General features: G+C 40.9%; 1 protein-coding gene across 3 annotated transcripts in view; it reads right to left on the bottom strand.

Moving 5' to 3' along the window:
* FOCAD (focadhesin) overlaps positions 1 to 25,110 on the bottom strand; it is a 112,730-nt gene that overhangs the window by 69,765 nt on the left and 17,855 nt on the right. For 2 of the 3 annotated variants that reach the window (XM_054397472.1, XM_054397473.1), the window contains 7 exons: positions 21,776 to 21,982; positions 21,243 to 21,330; positions 13,836 to 14,038; positions 7,592 to 7,849; positions 1,946 to 2,050; positions 1,447 to 1,548; positions 999 to 1,129 (listed from right to left, as the gene is read on the bottom strand). In XM_054397472.1, coding sequence (XP_054253447.1) covers positions 999 to 1,129; positions 1,447 to 1,548; positions 1,946 to 2,050; positions 7,592 to 7,849; positions 13,836 to 14,038; positions 21,243 to 21,330; positions 21,776 to 21,982 — 1,094 coding nt within the window. The remainder of the gene's footprint in view (positions 1 to 998; positions 1,130 to 1,446; positions 1,549 to 1,945; positions 2,051 to 7,591; positions 7,850 to 13,835; positions 14,039 to 21,242; positions 21,331 to 21,775; positions 21,983 to 25,110) is intronic. The other variant, XM_054397474.1, reaches the window with a different exon arrangement.

Raw genomic sequence — 25,110 nt, 5'->3', positions numbered from 1 at the left:
ATAACAGTACTGTTTATGTGGCAAAAAGAATATTACAGCTGCACTGAGACTTACCTCCTGCTTTTCACTTTATACATTTTTTTCCTTTTTTAATTTGTAATTTTTTTTTTTTTTTACATTTATTGAAAAAACTGTTTGGCAAAATTAAAGAAAGATTAAAGAGATAAAGGAAAATGTGTTTTCTTTGATTACGGGTTGGGTTTTTTTCAGTTAATGATGGAAAGATACATGAACCCTCCCAGTTGTCAGTAACTGACTTTAAAGGAGGGATGTAAAAGTAGAACCCAAAACATGACAAAAAGAAAGGAAGTCACTGATAATGTTCAAAAAATAATCTTCACGGGAACTGTAAATTATTATCAAGTAATGATAGTTATGGACTGTTAGCACTGGCAACAATCAATATATTGTTACACTTATAAAGTGTGTTCTGTGGTCAGCATTATATCTAAACAAAGACCAGCAAGGTACATGTGACCAAAATATGCTTTCCAGAACAGCATGCAATCTTTCTTTGAATACATCAAAAGACAGACATAGCATTAATTGCTTTTTCTAATGTTTCATCACTCTCTTTTCATAATTTCGAAGTCGTATGCTGTAGGTTTCTACTCTGGATCAGTATAGGATGTCTGTTTTTTATCATAGTGAAGACACTTAATATTACTTTGATATACTTTGTATTAGCTATAATGTAAATCCCAAAACTTCCTACCTGCTGTGATTAGCAATGCTTAAATCAGTTTCTCATACAACTAGAAAAATACTACCTGCAAGTAACAGGCTGGGTAAAACAAAATAAATAAAAGCAGTTTTTTGGAAAAACAACACAGAACCAAAACCAAACAGAAAACACAAAAAAAACCCCAAACACCACCATCAACCAAAAAACAAAAACATGACACCAGTGACCACCAAATAACAACCAACTCACCCCAAAAAACCCACTCCGATTGTTTTCCCTCACAAGACATCAAATGGACAACACTTGTACTTACCTCTGCCTGCATATATCTCTAATACAAGCAGCTTTAGCAATCTGTATTTCCCATTGAGCATCTTTGTCAACAGACAAAGAGGGCAGATCAGACATTGCCAAGAACTTCTGCAATTCTGGGTAAAGTCGATCCTAGTAAATATTTAATTTAAAAATTATCATCACACTTTCACAAGCTGCTAGTTTATAAACAGAAAAGCAAATTATTTCCATTTCATTAAGGTCTTTTTCCTACTGCACATTGTGAAAAGCAGAAAGCTGTCCAGGAAACTTTTTTTTTTTCCTCCTAATTGCAGTCTGTGAAAATGAGGTTTCAGGGAAGACATAATACTGAAACTTTTCACTAAGCCAGAAGCAATATAGACAACACTGCCATCATTTACTTTATATTGCTGATAGGTAGAGGTAATGAAGATTTTCTTGTAGTGACACTACAAGAAGTTTCTAACCTGTCTTTCCCATAAGGACGTCATCAGTCGCAAAGCAATTGCTCTAAGCTTTGGCACAATCCCCAGCATGTGTATGGCACGTAGAATCTGAGCTACACAAACCTGAAAGACATTTTTTTTACCCAAATGTCACACTTAGGTTATGTCCATGAAAAAAGATGAATTTACAAATTGTTATTTTAAAATCATGTACAGCAAGGAAGTAACTGTCCAACAGCTATGTCAGAAAGAAACTGGAAGTAATTTTCTGAAAACCTTTGGTGTATGAGTCCAAGAGCATCTTGTTATGATATATACACATATATAACGGTGCCACGGTGCAGACAAAGTGTAAGAGCATTTCTCTCTTTAAAACAAATGTCACATCTCACCAAAAATATTAGAAATCTATGCTGAAGCTTACAAGTCAGTCATTTTAAGCACTGCTCAGTCTGATTTTTTTATAAATAAATGATCTCATACTGATAGTTTTTGTTTTACTGGAATTTTTCATACTGACCTTGTGTACACCCAGTGTAGGCAATGTATATAATATATCTCTGTAAAGTGTGGGCTCCAAAGATCTTCCCAATTTAAATATCAGAACTGGGATCAGATTTGGGACCTAAAGCAAAACAAAAGCAGGAAAGAAATTTGGAACTATGTTGTCAATATGGCATCCTACGTAAGACAGTGAAATTTTCAGAACATATTTGAAACTCCTAACTTCTTTACATTACTTTTTTTCTGCTAACAGGAAAGAGAGAGGAAAATTCTGAGGTCTGGAATTTCTTTTTAAGTTACCATCTTAAAAGTTCCTTGTCGTGCACGGTCAGCTGTAACCACTGCAATAAGCTAATTTCTATTTGAAAATCCATGACAGGCACACTGAAAAGCACATGAATTTGAAAATGGTACTTGAAAATACATAGCAAATCAATGTATAAACTATTTCAATTCAGTTCTGTCATCACACAGGAATTCTGTTGATGCTGTCATCAATTGCACAGATGTGTCATATAATACAACATAATTTACTGCATTCTTTCATATACAGTACAAAGCTTCCAGAAAGCTGCCCTTGAAGTGACAGCAAAGGAGATATTTATCTCCATTCCCCTTTTATTGAGATTATATTTTCAGTATTTTCATACCAGCAAGTCCATCAGTTTTTTCTTGTGCACATTCACATCACTATACATTTACTCACTAAGGCCATGATTTTTCCCTCCACTCAGTTTCAATGTATACTTACAAATAATTACACAGCACTGGTTTACATCCTTCTTTTTACAATAGTAATGATTTTCACTTAGCTACATCAGTTAGTCTTCCATAGATAAAATTTTATTTAAAGATAATGTTATTCTGAGAAAAGCTCATTGGCAAATTTGGTATGTAGCAGTATTAAGCTTTTTGGTAAATGAGTACAGAATTCTCCTTTTCATGTTTAGCATTTACTAAGCATGAGTGGAGTGAATCACACTTGGCAGAGTTTTTCTTCTCTTTAATTATCTCAAACTACTATAACTTAAAAAAACCCAACAACAACAAAAACCCCAACATTCAGTAAGTCCAAGACTGGAAGCTTAATGCAGTAGAACTAATGTATACTATATCACATACATACTGGGCTGAGCTAAAAGATTCTCAAACCCAATGTTTACAAGGTTGGATCCAACCTTTAGTCTAATCTATAGTTTGGCAATCTTTTATAACTCTGAAAATTTATCCTGGTAAAGCTAACCCTGTATGTATGTATGTTAGATAGATAGATATAACTGTGTTGTTCATACATAATGGTTCAAAAAACATTAATTGGAAATCCTGTGGTAACATTCCCTCAGTATGCTTCTTTCATGAACAGATGATAACATTTTTTCACAGTGAAAAGGTCTCACTCTACAGAAATTACAAGGCAAAAATAATGAATAAAAATACAACAGGTTCAGGACTTAGCATACTTCCCTCTGTAATTACTGGTTCCAGATTGCAGACCAAAAAACATACCATTTATTCAACAAGACATCACTGATTTTACAGTTGAACAATCTAAATTTGTGTTTTCATGAACTTTAAAATTTTGTTTCAGAACCAGAACCTATATTTAATACCTAAGTAATTAACTAGAATACCTTATTTTTTGTGGGTTTCCAGATACTACTTAGCATTCTTAAACCAACACTTCCCCACATTTGATTAATTGCCTAGTGTCTTTCCAGTTCCCAGTGCTGCTTACCATCTGCGTATGCAGTTGGCACTCCATCACCTGCCTAGACAAAGCAAAATCAGTAAAAGTGGCTGGGCGATTGGGGTAGTGGTCTCTTGAGCAGACCTTCACATCAAGAAGCACTTGCAATACAACTTTAACAGTGCCTTGCTTTCCCACTGGTTTATTTCAAATAGAACTCATCTTTTTACCTAGCACCTTCCCTCCCCTTTCTTTCAGACCTCTGAATGGAAGATAAATTCTACCAACTAACCAATCTCAGCTTCCTCAGCTGCTTCTCATAAGGCCTGTTGCCACTGCCATACATTCACTGGGCTAATTTTGTATACTTTCTATTGGCATTGGTCTCAGCTTTGCTTTTTCATTAGACTTCTTCATTAGACAAGGAGTCTTCTCTCCTTTTCCCAATTTCCTTTCTCTGTTGGGGAAGGTGCATCCACCAATCATACACATATAATGACTGGTTTTATAAAGAAAACTGTAGGAGCAAAACTTCTTCCATTAGGTTAAAAATGTTTACACTTAGAAAATGTAAATTGTAAGACTAACTTCAGAGATTCACACATTGCATAATGCAGCTGTATGTCCCATTTTACCCGTGCCAAAGGGACAACGGCATTGCCTAATAGAAAACTATGTTTGCCAATGCACAGGAATAAAAATACAATTTACTTCCTGTTTAAATTAAATTGAACCTAAAAGACGACAAGTACCAAAGGCTCAATAACCTCAAAGCAAGAACAAATTTTGGTTAAATCAAGGATTAGGGAAAGGCAAACACGCACAGAAACTAAATAACACAGGAAGTAAAAAAAAAAAAAATCCCACTGAAACTAGAAGACTTGCTAGATGGAAACTATTTTACTTCTGAGCACCTGTTGTAGCTTGAGTGTTAAGATAAAAAAAGAAAAAGGAAATCACCTGATTTACTGTTACCTAAACCTTTGAATGACACAAGGTAAATCACAGGGTGATGAGCAAGCAATGGACATTTCATACCTTCAGTGGGGCAATCCTTAACGCTTAACAAAGCAACCTACTGTGTTGGGCCAGTTCAATATACCCTTAAACAGGTTTCTACCTGAATAAAAATGTATTTAACTTTTTGTTTAATGCATCCCCACCCCCCAAAGAACACAAAAATCTTTAGACAGATTTCTCAGAACGGTGTAATTTACCACTAATGTATTTCATTCCAGAAGTTGAAAGACCATGAAAGAACAGATGTCCCCTAGAGCCTCATAATCCTCTAATAATCTTGTGTTACTATTCACCAGTGACCTGTCAGTCACATGATTTAATTTATTCCCCTTACAGCACAGTGTAGTAACAGTTTTTGCACAAGAAATCTATCTAGTTAGGACTGTATGAAGTGTTTCATGAACAGCATGTGTCGGTGCAGCCAATGCTGTGATTTGATTTAAGACAGTCTAAAAGCCCATGTACTACTCTTAATTTGCCAGCCTTTTAAAAAGACTTGTGGATTTTCATCTACAGTTTCAGACCACTACTCCTAAATGCTTCACCTATAAACAAATCTCATAGAAATCACTAAGCTTGCACCATTGTAAAGGCTTTTACTCAGTGGGGAAGAAAGAGGTACACACATGGAAGTCACATGTAGGCTCTTTTCAGAGTCAGAAAAACGTAAAGCATATAAAGATAAAGCATAACCAGAGCAATGTCTGCAAAACAAATTACAATAATTATTTGTAAACCTTGCAAGCTTTTTTTAATGCTTCATTAATATATGGCAGAGATAACAGATTTTGTGGCATCTCAGAACTTCCATACACTCTGCAGGTGTACAGGTGTCTCAGTCCAGAGAGGGAGAAAGAGAGAGAGACACTTGGCTCCTTTTGAACATTCCCATGTTATGAACTTGAAGGCACAAAGGAGGCCAAAATATCAACAGCGAGGCTATTTATTAAAAGAATAAAATGGACAGAACAGAAGAAGGAAGAGAGAGAGAGAGAAGAGAAAAAAATGGAGAGAGAGCAGGAAAGGCATTATATTACCATCCTCCCCTACCAGCCCCAAGACAATTTGGGTCTCTGGGAGGGTGCTGCTGCATCCTTGTTGGATTATGCCATCTGCCCTGCAGGAGGGGAGGGAGAGATCCCAGAGTCCAAGTCCTTCTCAGAGCAGCCTCCAACATGTGGTCTTCAGTAAGATGTCTTTTTCTCTTCTACATGAGTGACAGCAGCAGAACTTAGGGCACAGCTTTGCTGGCAGTGGTGAAGAGAGGGTTCCTGGACTGCTACCAGGCTGCATGGTGTCGTCTTCTCCATTTTTCTCCTCCTGAGCAGGCATTGCTCAGATCTTTTATACAGTTTAGTCACAGGGGATTTTAGGTATGTGTCCAGGTATTGTCCCCAACGAGTCTTCCTGTATATTACTTGTGTGCTTACAGGGGTCTGGTGGAGCAGAGGGGGCCTCCACCTCCTCCTTCACCTTTTACCTGCCCATACACACAATACACACCAGGGGTTTATCATGCCAGGTGGTGAATCCATTGCCCTTTTCACCATCCTCCCTTTCCAGGGTAGAGATGATCTTGTCTGTGTACATTTCAAGGAGTGTTGACACCAGTGGTGTCTGCCCATCACACATTTCTGTTGCATCTTTCCACCATCACCCAGTCTTCCAGGGCAGCTGCAGGCTGGTGAGCAATCTTATCCTTTGTTGGGGTATATCTCAGTTCATGATACAATCACAAGGTGATTTGCATCCAGACAGGATTCCTACAACAAGTAGTCAACAGTTTGGCTGCTGACACTTTTTCATTTTGCCCTGTGGTTCTTTTATCTACCTTTTGCAAGACTAAGCAACTTACTTTGATGATGAATCAAAGACATGGAATTAGGAATGTACCTGTATTGACTTGGTTAGACCTTCTTTCTATTACAAACACTTATGTTTAAACTCAGTGTTCAAGTGCTGATAACACCAAAGGAACAGATACAAGTTAATATAGGCAAATTCTTTTCTTCAGAACAGCCTTCTAATTACTGTGCTGCACACCACCTTCCACAGTGCTGTACAAGAAGTGCCCTATGGAACTGAAGACTCAAAATGTTTAACAAGTTTGCAGTGATGAGGGTTCCAGGTTCTTAAAGGACTGCTCACTGATCACTGTTTTACCACTTACTTTCCCCCATCTTCTATAAAGCACCTTTTATGTAGAACTGAATAAAACATAGAACCAGATAAAGCCATTACCAAAGTACAACTCACCATCAATATGTTAGTAGCTGTTGCTGTCACACTTGCGAATGATTTTAAATTAATCAGTTATTTTCCCCATTGATGAGCTTTATTCCCCTGTACTAACTACTTTTAAATGCAAGGGAGGGGGGCCGGGGGGGAAATCAGACAAGTCCTAGGTAATTCTTCTTGCCCTGGAGAGAGCACTGCCCTTACAAGAAGTAATGTGATAATGTTTCAGTGCAGTTCTGTGCCACAATGTAAGAATCTCTGTAGATCCACTCGCAGACTCAGAACTAAAAATAGCTTGTCAGAGTCAAGACAGATGCCAGGTAATTCCAAGTTCAACTACACCAGATGGTCAGTCCCAGTTTCCAAGACCTGTAAGATCTTCTAGATTAAAAAATGTAATTTAAAAGATAGCAATGTGTTAGGTATTGCTAACTGCAGAATATTCAGGTATCACTGGTTCAACTTAACTAGGGATTGAGAAGGGAAATACCAGCCCACTTATTATTCTTCTCATGCCAAATTCCCAAACACCATCCGGCAGAACTCCAGCACAGGACACGTGTGCTGCATGTGCATGTACTCAGAAAACTGAGAATACTGGCATAGCCCTACCACTTGTTGGACCTGAGGTCTTGAAGCTGTGTCAGTCTTGCCTCTCTCACACTGCAGAATCCAGCTCAATTCCTCTAACAAAATCCACCAATAGCAAGTTTTTACCTGTGAACAATCAGCCTTGGCTATTTCTGTAGTAGCTTGGAGAACATCACGAAGACTGTCTCCATTTTCTTGGATCAGTAGATAAGCCATTAGAAGAGAAACGTGAGCAGGGACTTGAGTTGTACCAGGCAGCAGTGATTTCACTGAGGATAACCAGTTAGTAACTGCAAATTTCTCTTTCATGAGCTCTATGATCTTCCAGGTTGTGTACAAAGAGCTGTAAGAGGTGGTTATGGGGAAAAGGAGTTTGCAGGACACCTGAGAACAAGTGAAACAAAAAAAAAAAATATCCATCAAACAAGTAAGGTACCATAAAAGAACAGAGAATACCACCCATAACTAATCCAGTTCCATCACCCAAAACAAATCTCTTTCCAGGGTCCCAATACAATAAAAGTAAATAACAGATAAAGAATAAACTGTAGTACTTTTCTGTATAGCCCTTTATATGAATTCTTGCATTTCAGATGTTTGAATGGGTTGCTGACTCCCTATTCAGGAGTTTCCCCTCTTTGGCATCCATTCTTGCTGTTCCTGCTGGTAACTGCTTCGCTACTCCCTCAGCAAAACTGACAGAGGACATGAAATGCTTCCATTCCTGATAATGACAGGTGCATCACAGAAGTGTAAGTATCACCTGTATTATTTTAAGGGAATTCCCTTAACATTTTGTAGTATTTAGTATACAGCTTACCTGACTTCGGCTGTTTCACTGCTCAGAACAAAATGTTCTATTGATGCAGTCATGGAAGATAACAGAAGCAGAAGAACAGTAAAACATAAATGAGGAATCCTCCTAACTCAGGTTTATTATATGTAAAAGTATGTGTTTTAAAGCTCTTGAAAAGTAATGCAAAATCTCAAGGTTTTTCATTAAATCCAAGACAAACTATCTCTTTCCTACTAAATCTTTGTTCCCTTGAAAATGCAACATTTTCAGAGATGTCTTTGCATTATCAAGACAGTAGTTTGCAGGCAGTGATTATTTGAACAACATTTATATAATAATCAGGACAAGAAAGTGTTTGAAAAGACATCTTCAAATGAACATTAAAAACACAATTCAATCTCCAACTGGGCAGGGCCCACTCCCCTTTAAATTACCAGGGAGAGTGACAAAAGCTGTTCTCTATAGAACTGCAGAACTTAATTTAAAACATCCTGTTCAATGAAAGGTAAATTTATTTTGGCTAATGGAAGGCAGAATGCCCCTTAGTTTATCCCACTACTTATGCATTACAAAGACTGTATGTAAAAAAAAAAACCAAAAACAGTAATCTAAAATACCATCTCTCTGGCTAGAGAGGGAACTTGGAACAAAAATTGACTTCTGGATACTGGATACTGGAACTTCCATTTAATGGTAAAGGTATTTAAATTTTGTTCAAAGACACATAATGGGCTAAGAGGAGCTTCAGGATCTATACGTTGTACTGTTTAGTTGCCTGACCCTAAAAGATTGCATGACTTGAAATCATAGAATCACAGAATGTTTTGGGTTGGAAGGAATATTTTAAAGACATCTAGTCCAATACCCCTGGAGTTAGCATAGGCATCTTTGGCCGAAGCTCTGAGCAACTGAATCTGGTTAATCTGTCCTTGAAGGTTTCCAGGGATGGGTATCTACCACCACTCTGAGCAAGCTGTGTCAATGTTTAGCCACCACCAGTGTAAAAGGTTTCTTTCCTATATCTAATCTAAAGCTACCTTCTTTGGGTTTAAAACCATTAGCCTTTGTCACAACAGGCCCTACTAAAAAGTCTATCCCCATCTCTCCTACAGCCCACAGTAAGATCCACACAGCCTTCAGGCTGATAATCCAACTCAGGTCCTTCTGGTGACATCCTGTCCTTCAGGTGTCTCAACTGCATCACTTAGGTTGGTGTGATCTGCAAACCTGCAGAGGGCGCTATGTCACTGATGCTACCAACCAAACAATTCTTCTATTGAAGAGTCCATCCACCAAATCTGTATCTCTCCCATTTAGAAAAGGATGCTGTGGGACATCAAGTCAAAGGCCTTACAGAAGTCCAGACAGATGACATCCTTACATTCTCTCTTGTCCCCTGACACAGTCACTCCATCACAGAAGCCACTAGGTCAATCAGATAGGACCTGCCCTTAGTAAAGCCATGCTGGCTGTTTCAAGTCACTTCCCTGTCCTCCATGTGCCTTATCATAGCTTCTAGGAGGATACTCCATGCTCTTCCCAGACACAGAGGTGAGGCTGACAGGTTGGCAGTTCCCAGGATCCTCCTTCCAATTGTTTTTAAAAATGAGTGCAATGTTTCTCTTTTCCCAGTCATCAGGGACTTGTCCTGAATGCTGTGAATTTTTGAGTATCATGGCCTTACAGCCACATCAGCCAATTCTCTCAGGACTTTGGGATTCAACTCATCAGGCCCCACAGGATCATGTACGTCCAGGTGCCTCAAGTGCTTGCAAACCTGATCTTCTCTTACAGCAAGAGGAACTTCACTTTCCCCGTCCTGTGGGCTAGTAACTTGGGAGGTGTGAGAAGAGAGTCTGACATTAACGACTGATCTAAAAAAGTTGTTAAATACTTCAGTCTCCTCTGTGCCTGCTGTTACCAGTATGCCAGTCTTCCTCATCGTGGCAAAGGAATACACCTTCTTTAACCTTCTTTTCCTGGTTGACACACCTATAGAAGCACTCATTACTCTCCTTTGCACCCCTCATCAAGTTCGGCTGCAGCCATGCCTTCACCTTCTTGACTCCATCCCTACACAACCAGGCAGTGTCCCTATACCCTTCCCAGAATATCAGCCCCTACTTTCACCACCTCCGCAGTTTCTTTTTGGCCTTTAGTTTGAACAGCAGGTCTCAACTCAGCCATGCCAGCCTCTTGCCTTCCTTACCCGATTTCGTGCACCTCAGGATGAAGAGCTCTTGCGCTCTGGAAAGCATTCTTAAGGATCTGCCATCTGCTCCTTTGCCTCTGAAAGGAGTTTCTCAGGAGGCCTGTCCTGGGTTAACACAGCCCACTCTCACAAGCCCCTCTCTCTACGCACAGACAGGAGGGAAAGTCCTCTGGGTTGAGATAGAGTTCAATGAGATGACAAGGTGCACAATTACCTTAGCCTATTTACACAAAAGTGCAGCAAAATGCAGAAGTAGAAGCCAGCAACCTTCCCCACCGCAATGACCTGCGGCATGCCCGTCGGAAAAGACCAACACCCCTAACCCAGAAACTGAAAACAGTGACTGGAACAGGAAGCCTCTCATGTTACAATCTGAACTTCAAGCCCCATGATACTTCACTGCAGCCAGTACTTTCATTTTGAAGCTGGCATGATGGCAGCATGGAATTGAGTATCAGCAGCAGATTCAACTCAATCCATAACAAGGCCCTATTGACAAACTCCTTGAAGACTTGGAAGTTTGCTTTCCTAAAATTCAGGGCCTTGATTTTACTCCTTGCCTGATCCATATCCCTGAGGATCGTCAAGCTCCACCAGTTCATGATTACTGCAGCCAAAGTTGATTCCAATCTTGACATAACCAATTAGCTCACTTGTGTTGGTCCAGTATTGCCTCCTCTCTGGGAGGGCTGTCTATCAATTGATTTAAGAAGTTATCTTCAATGCCTTCCAAAAGTTTCCTGGCCATGATCAAATGGTTAGATATTTAGTGTGTGGGTTGGGTTTTTTAAATGCCTGGAAAAATGGCTAAAATTGGAAAAGCGTGAGGTATCATGTTGGTATTTGCCACTCCACAGTACTTCTCCAATGGTTTTGCCACACAACTATACTTACTCCTTTCTCCCTCTATTTCAGCTATTTTGTTGTATTTTTAATTTAATGCTGCACCCCATTCAAGCAGCTTAGCTAGAAAATTTCAGCCCATCAGCATTTAAAAATGTATGTGAAATCCCTCAATGGCAAAGTAGAAATGCAGGTTAGCCACATCTTAACATTTCTCAAAATACTGGGACTACAAGCAGAACAGTTCCCCACTACCAATATGGCCCAAACAAACAAACACAAACAACAACAACAAAAAAGGCCATTGAAGAAAATACAGCTTTTGAGTTGGTTAAAAGCAGAAAACAAGCATACTTGCCATTGAAAGGCAGTCTTATACCTATTAAGGACAAGAACCTTGCCTGGGCATACAGAGATGCAGACAGGAAGGCAAAGGCTCTGGCAAGACTGAAATTAGCTAAAGATGCCAAGAAGAAAAGATTCTTCAGGGATGTGAGTACTAAGCAGGACCAGAGGGAAGACACAGGACCATCACTAAACAGGGCAGGGAAACGAGTTACTCATAATGCTGATGAGGCAGAGGTTCTCAATACCTCCTGTATTCTGTCTTTACCAGTGTAGCTTGATCTCAGCTCACAGGATCAAGTACCTGCAACAAAGGTGTTGACCCATTAGTAGTAACTCTCCTTAAGGGCTCTGCATACTTAAAAATCAGTGGCCTGGAGGGAATCCATCCCAGTGTGTTAACGGAAGTGGCTGACACTGTTGTAAGGCCACTGTTAATTACCCTTTGAAAAGTCATAGAGATCAAGGACAACCCTTATGACTATGAGATTTGCTATCTTCTAGTCATCTACAAGAACAGCCCAAAAGAGGACCCAAGAAACTGCATGCCCATTAGCCCTACTTCAGTCCCTGGGGAAGTGGTGATACAAGACTTCTGAGAAGCTATTGAATCAGGTGACCAGGAAAAGCCAGCTGAGACTTACCAAAGGCAAATCCTGCCAGGCCAACCTGATCATCTTCTACAATGAAGCATCTTCTACCGATATGGACAGGCCCATATTTTCCCTTACTTTTCCTACTGATGTATTTGCAGAAGCTCCTCGGTTTTTGTTTTTTTTTTTTTTACTTCCTTTGCCAGATTTAATTCAAGAGAGCCTTAGATTTCTTCACTGCATCCACACATACTCTAGCAATGTTCTTATATTCCTCCTAAGTGGCCAGTCTCTTTATCAACATACTGTAAACTTCCTTCCATCTGAATTTTTCCAGAAGCTCCTTGCTCATCCATGCAGGGCTCTTGCCTCCCCATGATTTCTTACTCATGGGGATGCACCGACCTTGAGCTTGAAGGTGGTAGCCTCTGAATATTAATCACCTCTCTTGAGCCTTCCTACCTGCTAGAGTCCTAACCCAGAGGACTCCCACAAATAGATCTTTGAAGAGGTCAAAGTTGGCTCTCCTGGAGTCCAGGGTTGCAATCTTTCTTACTACCTTGCTACTTCCTCATATGACCCTCCACCATCTTGTGGTAATGGCAGCCAAGGCTGCCCTCAACTTTCATATCCCCTACCAAACTTTCTTTGTTTGTTAGCAACATTTTCATAAATGAGCTAGATGATGGGACTGAAAGCAGCCTCAACAAATTTGCTGGCAACACAAAACTGGGCAGCGAGGTGGACATGACCAAATGCAAAATCATCCTTCAGAGAGACCTGCATAAGCCTGGAAGAACAGGTTAGCAAGAAATGTATGAAATTTAACAAAGACAAGTGCCAAAGTCATGCATCTTGAATGACATATCCAAAAAGCCCATCACAGACCATGATATGAGTCTCTGGAAAGCAGCCTTGCCATCAGCAGTGCACCACTACATCAACCAAGGCAAATTGGATCCTGAGGAACATTATTAGCAAAGAAACAGACATCTTGATCAAAGAGACTTGCTGTCACCTCTTCTCAGAGCAGATGGAACAAATGGGTAGAAAGCCACTAAGTGGAACAGAAGTAAGTAAATAAAAGCCAATAAGCCAACAGTACAGATAAAAAGATCCAAGACGATTGCTGAAATGTAATAAAAGACACTTATGTGCTCCCTAACTCTCTTTGGACAAGGAGAGAACAACGGACAGAAATAAGGAAAAGTATACAGACAAGTAGAATAGGCAAGTCTGAAAGAGACAAATTAAGTACCATTAACCTTGTTTTTCTTCTTAACCTTGTTTTTCTTCTAAGTTCTGTTACTTGATTAATAGTGCAGGTGAATTTTTTAATCTGCATGGCTTTTGAAAGTTAAAAAAAAAAATCCCATCCCCTACATAAAACAATATCTAGCATACAAACACACTTACACTTCACCAGCAGTATATAGACCACATGTATTTTTGAGTGCTTCCATACAACATACTACACAAAAGCTCGCACATGTATTTTTCAAGAAGCCAGGTGTAATGCAGCAAAACTGTTAAATGCATCCTCTACCTGCCCCAAAAGAAGGAAACCCCTTGTAAATTTACCAGCTTCTTTTTATCCTTCACAGCTTCCTCCTGTAATATTCCCAAAAGATTTACAGCCAGCTGCTGTCTAGTAGTTCCAGAATCATCCTCTGATAGGCAGTCCCCCACTGCTGTAGAAGGTAAGATCTGTAGCAACGGCATCACCAAAATAAGGGCTGTGGTTGAGATGTTCCGGGTTTCTGAGCAGGAAAGGAGCTTGTAGGCTATTCAAGACAGGGTAGAGAAAAACAAAGATCAGGGTAAAAAACTTAATATAAATTTGTACTTTTAGCCATGGTGCAAACATGGCTTGGAAACATTCAAGCAAAGTAACAGTCCCTGGAATTACAGTATGTGCATACTGAGGTGTAAAAGATTTTCTGGTAAAGCTTCAATTCTCTTTAGAGACTCATACATTTCTGTTGTTTGTAGCCAAGTATCTGATGGGAGCAATAAAAAAAAAATAATGGAATGCAGTTCAATCCTATTGTGATGGTTTGAAACTGTCTTTTTAATTTTTCCTTGCAAAGTTCAGAACAGAGAAAGTGAAAGAATGTAAATAAGTCACTATCGGGTGTAAGAAAGCAAAATAACGATTGTTCTAAACACTTCCATTGGATAGATAGAAATGTTTAAGAACTATTACCCAAAACAAAGTAGGCATTCGGCACATTCTGCGTTCGGCAGTGGGGGCAGTTGCTGGGCTGTCTGGCTGCTGTTTCTTCTTCTCTTCTGGCTGAAGATAACACGTACTGACCTTGGCAGCTAAGTTAACAACTTTCTGCTCTAACTAAACTCTGCTTCTCTGTCCAGAGGGGTCTGGGGGGGAAGCTCCTGGGAGAGAGAGGCCCCTTTGGGAGGGTCCCCTTGGGGGGAAACAAAGGGAGATCGGTTGTGCTTTTTATGTTGATTGTATATATTTGTGAATGTCGTGAATTTTGTATATTTGTATATATTCATTGCATTTCATTGTAGATTTTAGACTCTGCATGTAAATACAGCCTTCATTTGCTTCCAGACTGGGCTAGCCTGGGTATTGTCGGTGGGGGGGGAATTTCAGCTCACACCGACACACTTTTTATTTTTGGCGCCCAACGTGGGGCTCGATTGCTTGTGATGTATTTCTGCTCAGATTAGGAAGCAAAATGAAGCTGTTTTGGATTCTGAGTCATTCTATTTCATCTATTATCGGTGCAATTGTCTACAGATGGGCCATTTCTTGCATGATAGACAATATTGTGAGATATGTGGCATATAAGTCGTTTCTTTGGGTTAAGAATAAGCTACTGAATGTTGGTGAATTCTGTTGTGGTCTTATTGGGCTAAGAAGCTATGGTAACTCAACTATGGATCTGCTAGCAGACACATATGAGCTTGTTACTCCTCTTACAACTACAGAGGGTCCTTGGAACCAGTGGTACCCTAGATATCTTGTGCTTGCCTTAATTTTGTTGCTTCTTGGAATAATCATATGGCTACTGATAGCACTGTGTCAAGAAAGACATAAGGCTACTTGCTCTTCCAACTCTGCTGTGAATGTGAAAACCAAGCCAGTAAATTTGGTGGCCACTGTAACCAGAAAGCGTAAAGGAGATGCAGATGCTGCAGGAGATGGTGCAGATGGAGATGAGGGTCCTTCTACTCAGGGTCCCTCTGTTAAGAAAGATCCTTCTGATGAGGAAGAGAGGGTTAGCCTTAAAACTCTGGTAGATCTCTTGAGACCCCACATGGATGATGGAGATGTAGGTCAGGATGTAGACCCTAGTAGATTAGCAACTGCTGGTAGTGCCTCTGAACTCAAGGAAATTCAACGGAGGATTAAAATAGGATTATGGGGACAGCGACCTCAGGATGATGATGATGATGATCAGGATGACATACAGTCAGCTAATGCACCCAGACAGGAAATTAGACATGTGAGGAAGGATTACATCAGAGGAGATAATGAGCCAGTCCTGTCTTGGCTAGCCAGGTGTTTTGATATGGGAGCCCCAGCATTGGTGGTAGGTGACAAGTCGGCCTCTCAGTTGGGGAAGCTTTCAAAGGATACAGGCATAGACAGGCATCTAGGCAAGTGCATTGGTAAAGTTTCTCTGTGGGCACGCCTCCTATTGGCAGTCTCGCTGAGGTACCCCAGCAGAGATGATTTACCATGGAACCCTAAGCCTTGGACCACAATAGATGAGGGAATCAAGCGTCTGAGAGAGTTTGCTGTGAGAGAAGTAATGTATGGAGATCATAAGACTCTGAATCCTGATGAAATTCCTGTTGGAACAGGCCTTGCCAAAAAGCTCATTAAGCTTGCTCCTCCTAATTATGCTACCATTCTGGCAAGCAGGATTGTGGCAAGAAATTATGGTGGAGTGCCTCCTACTGTTGGCCATTTCACTGACCAAATGAGGCAGTTGGAGGATAGTCTTGCACGTACTTCTTTGGTTTCAGCCATTGACGCTCTGTCTGGAAAGATGGAGAATTGCATGAAAGAGCTGAAGGAGGAACTTAAAACCTCCATATCCAACTTGATGAAGGGGGATGATTCTGATTCCTCTTCCTCCAGATGGATACAAGTTTCAGCTGTCAGGAACAGACGTGCTCCAAGGAGGCCATTCCAGAATAGGTCAAACCAAAACAGACAGCAGAGGCAATCACGTGGCAGTATCTGGATAACTCTGCGTGATCAGTTTGGTGAGAACATGAACAGATGGGATGGTCAACCAACTTCTGACTTTTCAAGAGGTTATGGGAGCTGCAGAGGGGCAGATCCCGAGGTAGCAATTACCAGGAGGGTAGCTGTCGCTTCCTCAGTTTCCCAGAACAACTCTGATAGCTCCAACAGTGATCCTAATTCTGATGCTGGACATTGTGCCAGCTGTACATGTGGAGGTAATCCCCACCATTAGGGGTGCCCTGCCTTCCGCCAGGGGGAGGTAAGGGATAATGGAGATAACAGAATCTATTGGGATGTGTACATCCAGTGGCCTGGCACTTCAAAATTTCAGAAGTACAGGGCCTTGGTTGACACAGGAGCTCAGTGCACCATCATACCATCAAATTATCAAGGGGGAGAATCTATAACTATTCAGGGAGTCACTGGTGGATCTCAAGAGTTGTTTAAGATAGAGGTTGATATAAGTTTAACTGGGAAGCAGTGGAAGAAACATACTATTGTAACAGGTCCTAATGCACCTTGTATTTTGGGAATTGATTTTCTGAGAGAAGGGCGTTTTAAAGACCCTAAGGGTTACAAATGGGCTTTTGGAATAGCAACTGTAGAAATTGATGGAGGAAAACTGAAGTTGTCCATTAGACCTGAGCTTTCAGATGAATCTGCAGTTGTGGGACAACATGAGATAGAGGATGTAAAGCTGCCGGTTGCTTCTCAAACTGTGCATCACAGACAATACAGAACCAACCGTGACTCTTTGGTGCCCATTCAAAACTTGATTCGTCAGTTGGAGAGTCAGAAGGTCATCAGCAAAACTCATTCACCTTTCAACAGTCCAATCTGGCCTGTGAGAAAGCAGAATGGAGAGTGGCGTCTGACAGTTGATTTCCGTGCCTTGAATGAAGTAACTCCACCCATGAGTGCAGCTGTACCAGACATGATGGAACTCCAATATGAGCTGGAATCCAAGCAGGCCAAATGGTATGCTACCATAGACATTGCTAATGCTTTCTTCTCTATTCCCATAGCAGAGGAATGCAGGCCTCAGTTTGCTTTCACCTGGAGAGGCATTCAGTACACATTCAATCGTTTGCCCCAGGGGTGGATTCACAGTTCAACCATCTGCCATGCAGTGATCCATGATGCTTTGGAGAAAGGTGGAGCTCCAGAACACATTCAGTTCATCGATGACATCATCGTCTGGGGTGAGACTGCTGAAGAAGTCTTCGAGAAAGGTAATAAAATCCTTGACATTCTCTTGCAAGCTGGTTTCGCTATCAAGCGAGACAAGGTGAAAGGACCTGCCAGAGAAATCCAGTTTCTGGGAGTGCGGTGGCAAGATGGTCGCCGTCACATCCCAATGGATGTGATAAACAGAGTCTCCACCATGGCAAATCCCATCAACAAGAAAGAAACTCTGCGTTTCTTAGGCATAGTGGGATTTTGGAGACTGCACATTCCTGGATACAGTCAGATTGTGAAACCTCTCTATGATGTGACTCGAAAGAGAAACAGTTTCCAATGGGGTCCTGAGCAACAAGCAGCCTTTGACCAGATCAAGCGAGAGGTAGTCCAAGCGATGGGTCTGGGACCTGTCCGAACTGGTCCAGACATTAAGAACATTCTGTACACAGCCGCGAGTGACAATGGTCCAACCTGGTGCTTATGGCAAAGAGCTCCAGGGGAGACACGAGGACGTCCTCTTGGTTTCTGGGGTCGTGGCTACAGAGGCTCAGAGGCAAACTACACTCCAACAGAGAAAGAGATTTTAGCTGCTTATGAAGGAGTGAAAGCTGCTTCTGAAGTGATTGGAACTGAGTCACAACTTCTTCTAGCTCCTAGATTGCCAGTTCTGAATTGGATGTTCAAAGGCAAAGGTTCTTCACCACATCATGCAACAGATGCTACCTGGTCTAAGTGGATGGCTCTGATAACACAGAGAGCTCGAATGGGAAATCTCGAAAGGCCTGGTTTGGTGGAGGTGATCACAAACTGGCCAGAAGGCACAAGCTGTGCTAAACCTCCAGAGGAGAGAGTAACTCGTGCTGAGGAAGCTCCTCCTTACAGTGATCTGTCTGATGATGAAAAGAGATATGCTTTGTTCACAGACGGTTCCTGTCGTCTTGTTGGGAACAAGCGGAGATGGAAATCTGCAGTGTGGAGTCCAACGCGCAGAGTTGCAGAAGCGAGAGATGGAGAAGGAGAATCCAGTCAATTTGCAGAGGTAAAAGCTGTCCAGCTAGCTCTTAACGTAGCTGAACGTGAGAGATGGCCAAAGCTTTATCTCTACACCGACTCGTGGATGGTAGCCAATGCCTTGTGGGGTTGGCTGAAAGACTGGAAGAAGAATGGCTGGCAGAGGAAAGGAAAGCCAATCTGGGCTGCAGATCTGTGGCAAGACATTGCTGCTCGCATTGAGAGAATCCCAGTGAAAGTGAGACACATCGATGCTCACATTCCTAAGAGCAAAGCTACTGAGGAACAACAACACAACCATCAGGCAGATCTAGCTGCAAGAGTTTCCCAGGTGGACACAAACTCTGATCCTGATCCTGATCTTGACTGGAAACACCGAGGTGAGCTGTTCTTAGCTCGGTGGGCCCATGACTCGTCAGGACATCAAGGCAGAGATGCAACCTACCGATGGGCTCGTGACAGATCCATTGACATTTCCATGGATGCTATCACACAAGTCATCCATGACTGTGACATTTGTGCTGCTATTAAGCAGGCAAAGCGGATCAAGCCCTTGTGGTACGGTGACCGATGGTCCAAGTACAAGTATGGTGAAGCCTGGCAGATTGACTACATCACTCTACCTCGTTCTCGATCTGGTAAGCAGTATGTGCTGACTATGGTAGAGGCAAGCACTGGATGGCTGGAAACTTATCCAGTTCCTCATGCAACTGCACGTAACACCATTCTTGGTCTGGAGAGACAAATCCTGTGGAGACACGGAACTCCAGAGAGGATTGAGTCAGACAATGGAACTCACTTCAAGAACAATCTTGTAAAAAACTGGGCCAAAGAGCACGGCATCGAGTGGATATTCCACATTCCCTACTATGCACCAGCTGCAGGGAAGATCGAACGCTACAACGGTTTGCTGAAAACCACTCTCAAAGCCATGGGGGGTGGATCTTTGAAAAACTGGGAGAAACATTTAGCACAAGCAACCTGGTTGGTGAATAGTAGAGGTTCAGTGAATCGAGCTGGACCTGCCCAATCAGATTTGTTGCGAAAGGAGGAAGGTGATAGAGTTCCTGTTATCAGAGAAAAGAATCTGTTAGGCAAAACTGTTTGGGTATTTTCTCCTTCAGGAGAGGCCAAACCTGTCCGAGGGGTGGTTTCTGCTGAAGGTCCTGGTCACACCTATTGGGTGATGCAAGAAAATGGTGAAATTCAGTGTATTCCACAAAGAAATCTAACTTTGGCTGAGAGAGGTTAAATTCAGAGTGTTGCGCAGATACAGCATCGCGCCCAAGAGGAGAGTTCATGAGATCTACGGTGCACGAACCCTGAGAGCCCTGAGTCACCTGAGAGTCCCTGTTCCTTTCTTCGCTCCATCTGCGAGGAAACAAGCTGTTTGCTGTTTTTCCTGTGATTTGACTCTTTTGAATCATCTACATCTGAAATAGCCGGAATGGACTATGGTCTTTATTCACCTATTGTTGTAGATATTATTTTAGATTAGATAAATGATAGTAGCAGCCAATGGAATTGTTTAGAAGGGGTGGACTGTGATGGTTTGAAACTGTCTTTTTAATTTTTCCTTGCAAAGTTCAGAACAGAGAAAGTGAAAGAATGTAAATAAGTCACTATTGGGTGTAAGAAAGCAAAATAACGATTGTTCTAAACACTTCCATTGGATAGATAGAAATGTTTAAGAACTATTACCCAAAACAAAGTAGGCATTCGGCACATTCTGCGTTCGGCAGTGGGGGCAGTTGCTGGGCTGTCTGGCTGCTGTTTCTTCTTCTCTTCTGGCTGAAGATAACACACTGACCTTGGCAGCTAAGTTAACAACTTTCTGCTTAACTAACTCTGCTTCTCTGTCCAGGGGGGTCTGGGGGGGAAGCTCCTGGGAGAGAGAGGCCCCTTTGGGAGGGTCCCCTTGGGGGGAAGCAAAGGGAGATCGGTTGTGCTTTTTCTGTTGATTGTATATATTTGTGAATGTTGTGAATTTTGTATATTTGTACATATTCATTGCATTTCATTGTAGATTTTAGACTCTGCTTGTAAATACAGCTTTTCATTTACTTCCAGACTGGGCTAGCCTGGGTATTGTCGGTGGGGGGGGAATTTCAGCTCACACCGACACACCTATGCTTTTACTGGAAAAACTCCACTAATCAAAACTGCAAGCTCAGGGAAACATTGCCACAACTGTCAGATCTGCTCTGAAGGTCTGTCAAAAGAAACTCCTCAGGATGCATGAATCTCTGTTGAGAATATCCTGTTGATGACTCAAAAATGAAACTGAAAAGCTCCAAGATAGCACGAAACTTTAGAATACAATCAGATCCATAGAACAATTCAGGGTAGTATGAAAAATTATCTTTACTGCTATTAGGTTCTCATATTATTAAATATTAGTATTATTATTAAATATTATACAAATTTAATATTTAATGTTACTCATTAAATTTTAAAAAATCTGCTTACAAAAAATACATAAATTTCACCACCCAATCCAGCTTTATAAACATGAAGAAACAAAAACAGTTTTCAGAGTGTAGATTCATCTTCAACAAGATCTTTACCTAGACTTAAGATAGTCTTTTGTTGACTTTCTGGTGTTTGCAGCAGTAGAAGTGCTAGCCCAATTATGTACTGCTCCACAGGAAACACCTATAAGGAAAAAGAAAGTGGTTTGAGTCTTCTTGGCTCTTCAGTGGCATTAAACAGTACAAAAAGGCAACGACTGAAACTTTGTAAGGAGTCTCTTTAGGAGTGCACACAGTGACACTGCACATTGCAGTGAAGAACACGAATGGCATTTATTCATTTAAAATACTATTTTAAATGAATGGATAAAACGTTTCAATTTTTTGTTCAAGCATTTTTAGCTCATTTTAAAGTAATTTCCAATCTACATTCTGTATTTCTGTCTTTGAAGCAGAACTAGTTAAGTTTTCACCTTTTGAGGGTCTACAAGAAAAACAAAATTACAAGCTTTTGAAACACTGGTCAGTTGCAGGTGAATGCCATGCATCTATGCCTCTAAATACTGCCTTAAATACAACATTGTTAAAATTTACCACAACTATAGTTTTTTTTCCATATGAACACTTACCTCTTTTAAGAGCTCAAAGTTCTCCTCTATTAAGGAGATCAAAGTTGAGCATTCTCCCAGTACATTTAAACATGGTTCACAGAAGCATAACAGCTGCAGACAAAACTGTGATAACTGAACTTTCCAAAACATAGGATAGCGCAGAAGGCTGAGGAATAGCTCTTGCAGAAAAAACAAGGCTTCTGTAATTTGCAGTAAATCTTTAACCTGTAAAGAGGTAGTTAAGACAAAAACACAATCAGGTTTACGTTCCCCTTCCCTATCTATGCAAAATTCCCCCAATTTAGAATCAGTTATATTGGCTTTGTAATGTTTCAATTGCAAATATTACTAAGATTTTGAAGAAATATTTATAGATTAAACCCAGAAATATCTGATCCAACCTCCCTGAAAAAACACCAGATGAACTGCTGTTTAAATTTTTGAAGTAAAATTAGAAACGTGAAAGAAAAAAAGATTTCTTGGTAGTTGATGAAAAAACCCAAAGAATAAAATCTTTTTCCTCAAATGCAACAGCAAACTAATTCACCACTCTGAGTTCTCTCAGCACCATAGAACAATTATGAAGGGCTGTCATACAGCAGGCAAACATTCTTGTAACAGAAACATCCTGCTCTAGGGTTTTTTCCCTGTAACATAACTTAGATTTTAACATATGCATCAAAAGAGAACAGCAGTGGTGTTACCTCCTTCAAGAAAACCATGTAGTCTGCTGACTATAAAATTAAAAGCTGAAGTACAAAACCCTAATGCAGTTATTTCCACACTTGGAAGCCAGGTAAAGAGGTTTCAAGAAGCAGTTTGCCTCAAAATCCTAAATGTTAAGGAAGACCACTTCTGCTCTAGAAGATTCTAGTTCTACACCCAGCTGTTCTGGTTCAAACTCTGGAGCAAGCCAGCATTAAGGATAACAGTTCTTTGGAGTAAATTCTGAATAATCTGCTGTAGCTCTTTGGAGTGAGTTCTGAATAACCTGCTCAAATCAGAACCTTCATGTCCACTGAGTTTTTCAGTAGAAAACTCTGCAGGTAATAAGCTTTATTTTCAACTCCTTGGCTGATACTGTCAGATAAAATGACAAGGAAGCATTTGAGCATTTATACAATACAAAAGATTAAATAAGGCTTAAAGGAAGGACAAGAACCAGTTGAGGTTCAGAGAAAGAAAGTATGATAGGTTATAAAACAGTCCATCAAACAAGTCTTATTGAAGGAAGTATTTCCCTTTCTATTTTGAAAGTTGTATCTCAGGCAAAACAAAACCAAACAAACAATCAAGTATTGATCAGGTAAAAAATACTACAGATTTCTAGTGAAAAAAAAAGTCAACAAGCATGGATGAAAGAAATAAAAGAGACTTATAAAATTATTGCCATTTTTATGGCTGAATGTCATGAAGTCAGAAACTTGGTCATAGATACAGAACACAGTGATATAATGAAGTTCAGACAGAATCAAGTTAAAATCATAAATGTCCCCATGATCAGAAAAAGTCACATGTATCTGTCATCAAAGAGTAGACTGAACCAAAAACCTGTGTACAACACAAGTGAAAAGTGGCTACCACTACAATTTGTTAGTGTAATTCCTCAGTAAGAAGATGGTACCAAATATCTTCATGTCAAGCATATTTAGCTTTACATTACTGGTACTATCAAACCTTCTGTCTATGGTAATACAGTATTATTTCAAGTTAGAATGAATTTGAAACTGACAATGTTGCTCTAATATTAAAGAGAACGGAAAAGGTACATCAGTACAAAAAAGCATAAGGCAAAACAGAGCTATTAATTTCAACCAAGACCCTAAACACGTAGCCAAAGGGAGCAGAGAGCTTAAATCCTTAGCTCCTAGCAAGTATCAACATGCAACATAAAAATACATTCAAAACATTTAGCATACTTCACAGGGATTAAGTTTTGTCTTCAGATCCACTATACCCTCTGTTACAAAGAATAACAAAGGAGTATCTAGAAGTACTTAAATCATGCTTCTCTTACCACAGAATGGTTTAGATTGGAAGGCACATCCAAACATCATCTGTTCCAACATCCTGAGCAGGGACATCCTCAAGTAGATCAGGCTGCCCACAGCCCTGTCCAGCCTCACCTTGAGTATCTCCAGGGATAGAGCCTCAAGTACCTCCCTCGGCAACCTGTTCCAGTGTTCCACCACCCTCATGGTAAAAATCTTGTTCCTAACATCCAGTCTAAATCTGCTCTTCGTAGTTTGAAGCCATTGCCCCTTGTCCTATCACCACAGGACTTCTTAAACAGTTTCTCTCCTTCCTTGTGGTAGGCCCCCTTCAGGAAGGTTGTTATTAGGTCTCCTCGGAGCCTTCTCCAGGCTGAACAACCCCAGCACCCTCAGCTTGTCCTTGTAGCAGAGGCGTTACAACCCCCTGATCATTTTCTTGGTCCTCCTCTGGGCCCTCTCCATCAGGTCCATGTCCTTCCTGTATTGAGGACTACAAACCTGGATGCAGTACCCCAGGTGAAGTCTCACCAGACCAGAGTCAAAGGGCAGAATCACCTCTCCAGATCTGCTGGCAACACTTTTTTTGATGTTGCCCAGGATGCGGTTCGCCTTCTGGGCTGCAAGTGCACACTGGCTGCTCATGGCCAGCTTCTTGTCTGCCAGCACCTCTAAGTCCTTTTCCACAGGGCTGTTTTCCATCACCTCATCCCCCAGTATGTATTGATAGTTAGGATTGTTCTGGCCCAGGTGCAGGACCCTGCACTTCCTCTTGTTGAACCTCATGAGGTTCACCTGCGCCCACCTCTCCAGCTTGCCCAGGTTCCTCTGGATGACATCTGTCCCTCTGGTGTATCAGCAGCACCACTCAGCTTGGTGTTATCTGCAGACTTGCTGATGCTGCACTCGATCCCACTGTCTGTCTGTATCGCTGCTAAAAATATTAAACAGTACAGGTCCCAGTACAGACCCGTGAGAGACACCAGTTGTCACTGCTCTCCATCTGGACCTTAAGCCATTGAGTGTTACCCTCCTGATGCAACCATCAATTATAGTTTGTTCTGTCTTATCAATTTAAATGAAAATTTGCATGTTTTTGACAAATATCTTGCTATTTTCTCTCTCATGGGTATCTCTGCAAGTTTAATGAGGCAGCTAGTGGCAAATAATTATGGTAAATGTGTGTTTCAATTTATACCTTACCCGGTCTATCAAATTTGAACCATTAAAATCATATTAGCTTTCACCAGAAAGAGCCCATTTGTGAGATTTCTGTACTAAAGCATAGAAATTCTATAGGAAGTAGGAGAGAATGCTTTATCTATACACTTGGAAGATCATAAAGAAAAAATAACAATACAA

Source organism: Indicator indicator, chromosome Z, assembly GCF_027791375.1.
Source record: "Indicator indicator isolate 239-I01 chromosome Z, UM_Iind_1.1, whole genome shotgun sequence".
NCBI lineage: Eukaryota > Metazoa > Chordata > Aves > Piciformes > Indicatoridae > Indicator > Indicator indicator.
The sequence above is the reverse complement of the archived record's forward strand: the minus strand, read 5'-3'. Positions and strand labels throughout refer to the sequence as shown.